Raw genomic sequence first — 12400 nt, forward strand, 5'->3', positions numbered from 1 at the left:
AATAACTATATTACCTAAGCTCCTTAATATAAGTTTAAATGTGGCAATTTTTTTTTAAACTTAAGTTTCTGTTTCAACAGGCTTCCTAAAAAAACAAATAGGAAAAATTGATACGTAAGTATACGACTCTAAAATTTAATGGAATCGTCCAAGAATACTCCAGATACAGAAACAATACAGCATTGATCGATATTAGGCTAAGTAGACCTTTAAGCCTATTGCGGAATATAGCATATCGGGAACGAACACATCTCACTTTGTCCTACAGCACCAGACATTAATTTAACATTGACTGACGATCTCATTATTCAATAAAGGTTGTAGGTAAGTTGTAATTAATTATCATAAACAATGAGCTAAAATCACCAATATATTAATTTAGAAAGTGGCATGTACATGGTTAAGCAGTATGAAGACAAATCTAGTGTATGAGACAAAATCAGTTTTGAATGTAAAAAAAGCAATAGAACATCTTTCTCATTTTAGAACTCTTTATTGAAAATGGCCAACGTGAATACACCTTACAAATGGACTTTAGGCCGAGACCTAGCATCAAAAGCTGAAAAGGAACTGGGAGAAACTCCACGTGTTCGTGACGCTGCTTTTGCTAAGATCAAGTTAAAGATGAAGGAACGAACTGATATTAGTTTTCGCAAAGACGACAAATTCATTTTACGGTTTTTACGGGCAAAGAAATTTGACGTCGACCGGGCTTTCAAAAGTTTGGTAAAGTATTACGAACTGAAAGAGAAACATCCAGATTTCTTTAACGAATACAAACCTTCGTCTGTTTTGCATGTTCTTGAAGATGGCTTTCCAGTTGTTTTTGATAACGTAGACAACGAAGGAAGACCAGTATTGGCTCTTAAAGTGTGTAAGTATTACATTCGTCGGAAGTTTGTCTATATATATATGGTCCGAGTTCGAGTCTCGGTTGGGGCGACTTTTTCTCATTCTCACAGATTTCCTTATCTTTATCGTTTCAAATTAATTAATTAAATTTCAGTATATCACCGGGCGGTTTAGAATTAATGTTCTTTGCCTCTTGTGTTTATATATATATATATATATATGAACACAACAGGCAAAGAACATTAATTCTAAACCGCCCGGTGATATACTGAAATTTAATTAATTAATTTGAAACGATAAAGATGAGGAAATCTTTGAGAATGAGAAAAATTCGCACCAACCGAGACTCGAACTCGGACCGCCTGCTTGATATGCAGATGTCCTAACCATTAGACCACTGGGGCTTTCATGGTATTGTTCGAACTCGATTGGATAGCGACTCTTTAACATATATATATATATATATATATATATATATATATATATCCAATCTGCAGACAGTACTGTTTCGATCTTATTAGATCTCGTCAGTGCAGCTCAGGTTTCGAAATGAAATGTACCGCAGAACTGGCACAATATATAGGCTGTATATATATATATATATATATATATATATATATCTTGTTTCGTTATGCTTCTGCTTGCTACGACTTGTAAGTTCCTTTTTTCATATCACAACTTACATTTGTATTTAGCCACTTGCTTAATTTGCTGTGGTTATCTTCTAATGACCAAAATATTTGTTCAAGATTCATCATAAATGTCATATCCGGAAATATTACTGTGTATAATCCCACTATAACATATTCCATTATTGTTACGTAATAAAGAATTGTGTATAAAACTCTGAACTAGCTTAAATCAAATGTACTTTTTTATGACGGCCTTTGACGATATCATAATTATACATTCATCATGCTCATAAAGAGAAAATAGAACTTTAATTATTTACAAGCAGAAGGGCTATACCGTTGATAAATAACCCAATTATATAGCTATACAGTATTAGTAGATGGTCTATAAACGGTAATAACATTGATGAGTCAATGTATGTTTATTACACATTTTGAATGAACTGGTTATTATAATATCCTAAAAATAGAGAATAATAATCATTGTAGGTCGATTTTATTATGTATGTTGTTAATGATACGTAATTATTCAAAAAATATTCAATTGCTGATTTGATTTGAATTTATTATATTAAAATCGTTTAAAAATACAAACAAAATCAAAACCTATACTTAAAATCTGACATTTTAGAAAAATATATCATTACCAAAAATAAATAATTTTCCAGGATATAGAAAAAGCTTAAAGCTTATTTTTCATTGGGTACTTTATTGTAGTTCTGAAGAGCACTGTTGAGTTTCTCAACGTTTCGATCAAAATGCTTTAATCGTCCTCGGGAATGAGAATGCAGAAAGACCAGTAAACTTGGAATAAGAGAAGCTCAACAGTTCTTTTCAGAACTAATACGTGGTGGTGTACCGCAAACTTTATATCAACATTTGATTTCGCCATGCACACCTTCAAACAATATAATATTACTTTATTGTAGTCTAAATCATCTTAAATAGCTGCTTGAAAAATATCACTTTTCATACATTTTTTGTTTCATTTATCAGTTCATGTAAAGTGATCATTCATTGTTTACGTTCACACGAGGATGACGTGTGTTCACACTGTGACGCTGGGGTCAGTAGGTAAGTCTAATCACAAGTATCGTATGTTTATTTATCACTCATATTATCACCAATATTATCGTGATTGCTTTCACAATTTTTAATAATCAGTCGTTTACATAACGCGTAAAGGAATGTACAATTACATCATGCTGTCATTAGTACCCATTTCGGGTATCATTATTTTTATGAGGTAGCCTCTCTATAGTGTTAATTTAAAATAGAGGGAATGGTTTTACCACATGGCTGAACTTTCGTTACTGAAATGTAGCTTTCTTGTGAAATCTACACTGTGTATGTCACGTTTTGAATGAAAGCTTGGATTCCACTTGGACGTAACGCAATGACGTATAAGCGTACTGCAAGTAATTTGACCAATCACGACGTCATGATGTATCGTCTGAACTGTCGCTTGTGATTGGTCAACTTACTTGCTTATTTCAACGCGCGTGCGTATGACAATTCCGGTTAGTTGACATCCGATACTTTTTATGTTCTTGTTTTGTTTGGATTGAAACATAAATGACATCAATTACTCCTACTTTATATTATACTTTACGAGTATATAATTGTTGATGACCTTTTATACAGTGTAAACATATAAAGCTCTTTATATTTATAAACTTTACTCTCATATAATTACATAATATTCTACTAAAAAATGCATGTTGCTTTGCAGCCAAATGGAACGCAAGTGACTATAACATTATTGACATCGCAAAAGCAGTGTTCATGGCAATGGAGATGTTAATAGAGAGTGAAAAGAACCAGATTAATGGAGTTATACTGTTGGCAGACTTAGAAGGAATCGGCCTATCACATGCTATGCAGCTTAGCCCAGGATTCGCTAGGAAAGTCACCGCAATTTTTCAGGTAGGCCTACTTATAGTTTTTACTAGAATTGACAATCATGTGATTATGTGTGTGGTGAAAGAGTTAAATATTCTTACGATGTGATTAGTGGGTGCCAACGTCATAGTGGAAAAGGTCATAGTTGGGCGAAACGTCTGACCACTACCTCTTAAATCTTTATGGGACAAAATTACGTCATAGTAGTTAAATTATCATCAAATAGTCTGGAAGATGCCTACATATATTGACACCAATCTGTGCAGTATAATTACTACTAATTACTGCTTATCCTTTTTATTTCCAGAACTGTGTACCCGTTCGTCTCCAGGGAATTCATTTCGTTAATGAGCCGGTTGTATTTTCAGGCGTCTACCACATACTGAAGCCATTTATGCAAGACAAGATAAAGAAACGGGTATGAGACTTGGATTACTTGTAAATAAACACAGGGCAGAAACACAACGTTCTACAAAGAATATTTCTTTTTACAAAATAGTTTATCTTTGCAAACCAACAGTATAGTTGTCTTTTACAGATAATGGTTTGTCTTGTTAATAAAACACGAACCATTGTTTGTCTTTCAAACAATGGTCTATCGTCAACCTTTGGTTTGTCTTTTAAAACCCAGTTTCTAAGAAAAAAAAACCATGGTTTGTTCTTTACAATTTGTGGTTTTTCTTTCACAAACCATTGTTTGTCTTGTTAATAAATAGTCTGTCATTTACAGCCCTTGGTTTGTCTTTTACAAACCATAGTCTGTCTTGTTAATAAATAGTCTGTCATTTACAGCCCTTGGTTTGTCTTTTAAAAACCATAGTCTGTCTTGTTAATAAATGGTCTGTCATTTACAGCCCTTGGTTTGTCTTTTATAAACCATAGTTTGTCTTGTCTTGTTAATAAAAACACAAACCATTTTTGTCTTTCTCAAACAATCGTCTGTCATTTACAAACCGTGATTTGTCTTTTACAAACCATAGTTTCTAAAGAAAAAACATGGTTTGTTCTTTCAATCAAAAGGCAAACCATACTGTTTTTCCCCTGTTTTTCTTTTTACAAACAATGGTCTTTTGCAAACCAGACTTTGTGTAGAACAGTAGATGTGTCAAACGGCACACCGTAATAAAGGCACATTTACTCAAATATATAGAATTTATATTGGCATAGACGAACATTTCACTACATAATTTATATTGTCATAGATGAACTTTTCACTACATAAGTTATATTGCCATAGATGAACTTCTCATTACATAATTTATATTGCCATAGATGAACTTCTCACTACATAATTTATATTAACATAGATGAACTTCTCACTACATAATTTATATTAACATAGATGAACTTCTCACTACATAATTTATATTGCCATAGATGAACTTTTCACTACATAATTTATATTGCCATAGATGAACTTTTCACTACATAATTTATATTGCCATAGATGAACTTTTCACTACATAATTTATATTGCCATAGACGAACTTTTCACTATATAATTTATATTGCCATAGATGAACTTTTCACAATATAATTTATATTGCCATAGATGAACTTTTCACAATATAATTTGTATTGCCATAGATGAACTTTTCACTATATAATTTATATTGCCATAGACGAACTTTTCACTATATAATTTATATTGCCATAGATGAACTTTTCACTATATAATTTATATTGCCATAGATGAACTTTTCACTACATAATTTATATTGCCATAGATGAACTTTTCACTACATAATTTATATAGCCACCAATTGATAGCAATGTTTTGTATTCACATGACTCACAAGAAATGCCACATTGCTAAAAATATACATCATAATCTAAATAAACAGTATTATCTTCAATGTCATACCATCAGGTGATAAACCAAATGTGATAAACGTTTAAAGCTCTGTCTACACTATCAAACTAGTTTGACAAAAAAGTGTGATGTGCCCAACTATGGTAGTGATATGCTTAAATATGGTAGTGATATTATATCATCATGTTCATGGGCACATCACATTTGTGTTGTCACATAAAGTTTGATAGTGTAAACAGAGCTTTATATTAATAACGCACGGTTCTCTAAAACGTTGAGTCCAAAAGGCTCTTAGGCTTTGGCTGTACAGTTTGCATAAGTATGATTCCTCTGTTTGCTCTTTTGAGTTTTACCATAGTCCGAGTGAGTTCGTTCTAATCTATGTATCAACGGAGAGCTATTAATCATATATAAATATTCATAAATGTGTATGTCATTTTGAAAATAAAAACATACGTGTTGACCTATGTGCAAAACATTCAACATCGGATCATGAGCTTTAAAACTAGACTTGCCTCAAGTCTGTATTTATTGTCTTTTTTATGTTAGTCCACCAGTCGACGTTTCGATTTTTGTCTGAAAAATACAGTTTACAAGCTCAAGTAGTATACGTATGAAACGCCATAGGTGCCAACATATTCATCTTTTTACTAATATTAATTCATAACTACGTCTGGAACCCATACTACTTTACCACGTATATATGCCTATTTTTATTCGTTTCTATATTTTTATGTTCAAGGTTCAATGCCACGGTCGGACTTACTCCAGTCTTCATGAATATATACCCGCAGATATCCTACCATCTGACTACGACGGCACCACCGGGCCATACTCTAACGAATCTTGGGCAAAACGGTTCTTGGAGTTAGATCCAGTATTCGAAGAGAATTTTAGTTTTGGTTTACAGAAGAAAAAGAAATCTAAAGGTTCCAAAATTAAAAAGGAAAAGTATGGAAAGGGAGAGGAAAAAGAAAAGGAAAGCTTACCAAGTAAAGGGAAGGATGGTTATAAAAAGAAAACTCATACTTTATGAATGTAGATTAAGCCGGCTATGGTTAAGACAAAAACTGTCACAGAGCTGAATATACTTTCCTTAACAAGGTCAACAATATCTTTTTATTTCAGTTAAACACACAGAAATATTATATCAATAAATGCTAATAAAATAGCGATTCATTAGATCAGACCTGTACATAACTTTTCCATTATAAGGAAGTTCATTATACAAATTATTGCTAATTCCATAGGAAGTATAACAAGCATGTGGATGATCTGGGGTGGAGTTTTTAATCTAGTAGGCCTACGGTACCGTATTAAAAGGGACGGGTGTAAATGTGGGTGGGAGTGTGAACTACCACACCTAGGTAAAAAAGAGACAACTCATCTAGCCCAAGGCAACCGAATCAGTTGAAGAGCTTGATTTTTCCATTTAGTACTATTTCGTTAAACATGTATCGACTGCTTTAAGATTGTCAAAGATATTTTAGACAGTACTAGATATTTTATATGCTGTTATCTACCTCATTAAATGCGTTACCGTCCCATTTACAATCTACAAATAATAAGTAAATATATGTTATCCTCGATTAAACTCTTATTGTTAAAAACAACTTTCCTAACACCTATAGGCCCAAGGAAAAAGCTGAGAGATAAGCTTTTTTAAATATAAAAAAAAGAAGAATTTTATGATACAATTATATGTATTATTTATTTTCTGGTAAATCCATTAGATCTAAGGCTAAATGTCCGTTTACACTATAACGATTGACGATAAATAGATAAACATAATCATACCTAAAACAAAAGAATTTTAAAAATTTTTCATCCTAAAACTAAAGGATTATCATGCTGCCTTTGATGAAAATAATATTTCCACACGTTCAATCAAATTACGTCATGATTAGTAAGAGCAAAAATATCGTTACAATACAACGATTTTATTTTGTTTATTGATCATGACGTCCGCCATGTGATTGGATTTTCAAAAATATTATTTTTTATCAAATACAGCATCATGATTATCCTATAGTTCTAGAACGAAAAAAATGTATGTTTATCAATTTATCTTCGATCGTTATCGCCCTAGTGTAAATGGGCCTTAATACGAAATAAAATGTTATTTTATTTTTAAATCTTTGTAATGTAATTAATGTTGCCAATTGTATTATAAAACAAAATTAAATTATTTAATATTGAAAAATGTTTTACAAACTGTAATATCTTGATGTTATTTTTTGTTTAATTGTCGAAGAAACCTAGTTATGTTATCGGTCTACTCGTGGACCAGAGGCCAAGCAAATCAAACTAACAAATAGACAGGTTTTCAATGTTATGGTACGGTGCAGTCTGTATAGTAGAGAATCATGGATAAATACGTTCTCCATGGAATAACACGTTCTCCACGGTATAACATATTCTCCATGGTAGGCCTGTAACACGTGCTCCATGGTATAACACGTTCTCTATGGTATAATATAACACGTTCTACATGGTATAACACGTTCTCTGTGGTATAATATAATACGTTCTACATGGTATAACACGTTCTCTGTGGTATAATATAACACGTTCTACATGGTATAACACGTTCTCTGTGGTATAATATAACACGTTCTACATGGTATAACACGTTCTCTGTGGTATAATATAACACGTTCTACATGGTATAACACGTTCTCTGTGGTATAATATAACACGTTCTACATGGTATAACACGTTCTCTGTGGTATAATATAACACGTTCTACATGGTATAACACGTTCTCTGTGGTATAATATAACACGTTCTACATGGTATAACACGTTCTCTGTGGTATAATATAACACGTTCTACATGGTATAACACGTTCTCTGTGGTATAATATAACACGTTCTCTGTGGTATAATATAACACGTTCTACATGGTATAACACGTTCTCTATGGTATAATATAACACGTTCTACATGATATAACACGTTCTCTATGGTATAATATAACACGTTCTACATGGTATAACACGTTCTCTGTGGTATAATATAACACGTTCTACATGGTATAACACGTTCTCTGTGGTATAATATAACACGTTCTCTATGGTATATTATATAACACCTAAATAAATTCCTGTCATTTGATTGGACGATTGTGGGTCACATGGCGTGCAATAGTACGCACTATTAAACGATCGTTTAATAGTACTTTTTGAAACATTTTTGTGTACGAAAAAAAAAACGTCTCGCGGATGAAAAAAAATCTAGTACACAAATTATCCTATGATATGGCTCTGTACTGTGAAATACAACAGCACCACCTGTCGTCTGGTCTCAGTTTCATTTGTAAACACCACCGCGAGATATGCAACAGCAGCAGATATTTGTGTACGATTTGGACATTATGTACTAATTTCATTCAAAAAAGCATTTAAATTAGCTTTAGATCGTTTTTAGGATTTTGATTAATTAATGGGGACATCCCTACAAGACGTGGAATTGTTGGAAAACACATAATTAGCTTAGATAAGTTCCAATTGTCTGTCGAAGTTTTGCCTTTCAGCCAAGCTAGTACTAGGCCTAGGTCTAGCCTAGGTCATGCTAGTATTAGGCTAGGCCTAGCCTAGGCGTTTTAGCCTTGCTAGGCCTAGGATTGTTTGGTCGTTTGTTGACATAATTAACACAAAAGTAGGTGTGTTTACGAAATCCATATAAATATAACATTTAATATAAAATTATTAAAAACCAAATGTTACTGTTTTTAATCAATGTGTGTGAAGGAAATGTAGTAAGCTTTGGCTAGGGCTACCTTTTATTTGATTCAAATAACTAGAATTTATTTAGATGTTTATATAAAACAAATAATGAATGTTTTGTATTCGTGTAATGGTACAAATAATGGCACTTGGTGAATGATGAAAGGTTATATCAACTCGGCGTTGCCTCGTTGATATAACCTTTCATCATTCACCTCGTGCCATTATTTGTACCATTACACTCATAAACATTCATTATTTGTATAATATAACACGTTCTACATGATATAACACGTTCTCTATGGTATAATATAACACGTTCTACATGGTATAACACGTTCTCTGTGGTATAATATAACACGTTCTACATGGTATAACACGTTTTCCATGGTATAACAGTGAGCCACCTAACGATAGGCGTTTTCCTGGTTCAGTTGTGAAGATGAATTAATTAAAACACAATTGGTCTTCACTGATCACTTGTACTATTTTATTGACAAGTTACATTTATGACATTTTTAAATAAAATGACAGTCCACATAGAAATTTTCTTAACCTAATTACTATAAAAATACTGATGGGTTTTATTCGTAAATGGAACCACATCTTTTTCTTGAAAATATTAGTCCTACCACATGGGTAAGCCATACTTATCAAGATCAGGTTTTTGTAATTATTCAGTATAAACGGTATAGAATAAATATTAAAAAATATTATATTCATAAATTGGATATAATATTAATAACATAAAAAGATTCCGTTTTTTATGCATAGCTAATTCAGTGTCTACCACACATAGAAACTATCCTATCAAAAGTATCTTCAGTAATCCAAGAGCGACAATTGCGATATATTTTGGTTTCGTTACGGTAAATCATATGATTCTAGACAAGGATTTTAACTTTCTTGATGAAAAGATGATTATTTATTAGTGAACACTATACAACCAGGTTTTATAAACCATAAATAATTTATAAAAAATTACTCGAGCTGAAATTTGAAAAGGCCTACTGAAATAAATACATCAACGGGTCAACAGGTTGTAGTAACGAATATCTATCAAAGTGTCAAAATACAAAACGCATACTATAATAACATTATAGTACCGTGTTAATATGCGTTATTTATAAATGTGTTAATATAGTCATAAAATTCATCAGAGCGGTACGCAGGGTGGTAAAGGCCAACTTAGACAGGATCGTATGACGAGGCCCGTCGAGTTGAATCCCGACAAGAGTCGATCGTTGTCGGGTACCGTATAGTTTTTAGCCTCGTCGGGAGAACTTTAAACATGTTTAATTTTCTCATCGTACGATGTTGTCTGAGTTGGCCTTAAGAGATGCAGTAGACCTATATACAGAAGCGTTACCAATATCAGTTGGAACGTTTAGCACGTTTACGTTTATTGTTACGGAATCCGTTTCTTATCGATATAATTACTCCAATAGTTCATGTTCAGAAGAAAAAAAGCTAATAAATAACCTGGTAAAATAAAGGCGTTTCCTATATACGAAATAGCAATGTCGACTGCATCACCCGGTATTTTTTCGTACGTAAAGGATAGTATAGTTTTATAGTAGGCCTATAAATGTTTTCTTAAAAACGTCGTTTTAGTGTGTACAACAAGGCGATACAAACCACCTGAACATGTTGTAAAAACTTCGGCGAAAGTACACATTAGTGTACGCATACAGAAGAGGATTGACAGCCGAATTCAGCCACAGGAGATAGTTAGCAATATCCCAAACTAGAACGGATATAATATCATGATCTCTATACACAACATCTACAATCAGAGCGATGTTATACGGCAACCAGCATATAATAAAAACCCCAACTAGGATAGAAAGCATCTTGGCCGCTTGTATGTGTTTGCCCCTTGAATCTGAGCTCTTTCGTCGACTTGGTGATTCCGATTTCTGCGGTAAAGTGGTCGGTGAATTCTTTGGTGCGGATGAGATTGTTTTTAGACCTGCGTTTGTTCTTGTCGATATTTTTAAGGCGATATCATCGGGTGATAAAGTTGTGTTTGTAACAGCGTCATCCGTGATCGTTTCAACTTCATCGAGCGATTTACTGTCCGTAAGTACTCCAGACGAGGGGCCTACCTCTGAAGCTAAGCCGGAATCTTTAGATTCCGCGGGTGGCTTTTTCTTATTCGGTTTTGTTTGCTTATTTGTCGTCACAAGACCGGCTGTACGTTCCCGAATATTGGCATAAATTTTAATGTACAACACAATTACTATTCCAAGCGGAATAAGAAATTCAACAAACAACGCAGTAATTGTGTATGGTAGATGCTGCACTGCGTTTAGTTCACACTCTTCGTCAAAATCGACGACATCTATTGTTATTACTTCAAACAAAATCACCGCGATGAGATGAAAGCCAATAGATATTAACCAAGAAACGGATATTTGCCAAAGAGCTCTTGTCTTAGTCTGATATGATGTGTAGCTGAGTCCTTTCTTGATGAGAAGATAACGATCGGTTGATATCAATACAATACAGTACGCAGACTGTGTCGTTACAGTGTAATCAACAAATGTCCAGAAGATACAAGGAATTTTACCGTACGGCCAGCGATCATGCCACCTCCATAAATTATCTAACGGTAGACTCATCAATCCCACTATCAGATCACTAATAGCTAGATTCAGAAGAAAAAGATGAGAAACTTTGTTCCTAATATCCCGATATATGATAAACGATGCGATCACCATTACATTGCCAATAATGGTAAATAAAGCCGCGATCCACAGCCCTATGAATGCCACCCATCCTTCATGGGGTAATTCAAACTCGCTAGTTATATTTTCAGCGTATACGCTATCCTCGCTCGACATGCTGACCGTGTATCCTTTTATTTCAACTACTTGTCCAACAGTGAACTTCTCGAATAAAACGAAGTCAATCGTTGAGATACGTTTATTGGTTGACTTGCTTAATAGCTTATGATTTTTCAACCAATGAAATTGAGTATACACATTGTCTGATTCCTCGCTCGTTAATAATAATAATAATTTATTAGAAACTTAACTTTTACAACAGTGGCACAATTTGATGATAAAGGTGCGTCCAAAAAATAACATACAAGAATAAATATAATTATTATATTAAAAATAAATCAAAATGAATGAGTGAAATACAAAACATAATTCTTACCAAAAAAAAATAATAATTAAATACTTTAAATCAAAATAAATAAATAAAACAAACTTAAGAGGAATCAAAATAAATAAAAATGTTTAGATACACACAAAATAAATAATAAAATTAATGTCATGGTATGAATCAAAATAAAGAGTATAACGGTGTGTGTAATACTCAACACTAAGGCATAATAAATAAAATAAAAACACAAAGATTACGAAACAGAAATCAAAATGACACACAAAAGTTGAAAAGCAGTTTAAAAGAGCACAACGTTTCTTCCATAAAGATTTAGCCAATGATTTACAGAATTTGTCGATT

The 12400-nt window shown here is 32.9% G+C and overlaps 2 protein-coding genes across 2 annotated transcripts; one reads left to right on the forward strand and one right to left on the reverse strand.

The window, feature by feature from the left end:
• The first annotated feature begins 501 nt into the window (after window positions 1-501).
• On the forward strand, window positions 502-6235 carry LOC140044763 (alpha-tocopherol transfer protein-like). Its single transcript, XM_072089414.1, has 4 exons — window positions 502-874; window positions 3217-3410; window positions 3694-3804; window positions 5942-6235. Exons 1-4 carry the CDS (start codon window positions 502-504, stop codon window positions 6233-6235), a joined length of 972 nt encoding a protein of 323 aa, XP_071945515.1.
• Window positions 6236-9465: 3230 nt separating this feature from the next.
• Window positions 9466-12118, reverse strand: LOC140053460 (muscarinic acetylcholine receptor M1-like). Its single transcript, XM_072098494.1, has one exon. The coding sequence runs from the start codon at window positions 11770-11772 to the stop codon at window positions 10537-10539; it is 1236 nt and encodes a 411-aa protein (XP_071954595.1). The 5' UTR covers window positions 11773-12118; the 3' UTR covers window positions 9466-10536.
• Window positions 12119-12400: the final 282 nt, after the last annotated feature.

The sequence above is a fragment of the Antedon mediterranea genome, chromosome 1, assembly GCF_964355755.1.
Source record: "Antedon mediterranea chromosome 1, ecAntMedi1.1, whole genome shotgun sequence".
Lineage (NCBI taxonomy): Eukaryota > Metazoa > Echinodermata > Crinoidea > Comatulida > Antedonidae > Antedon > Antedon mediterranea.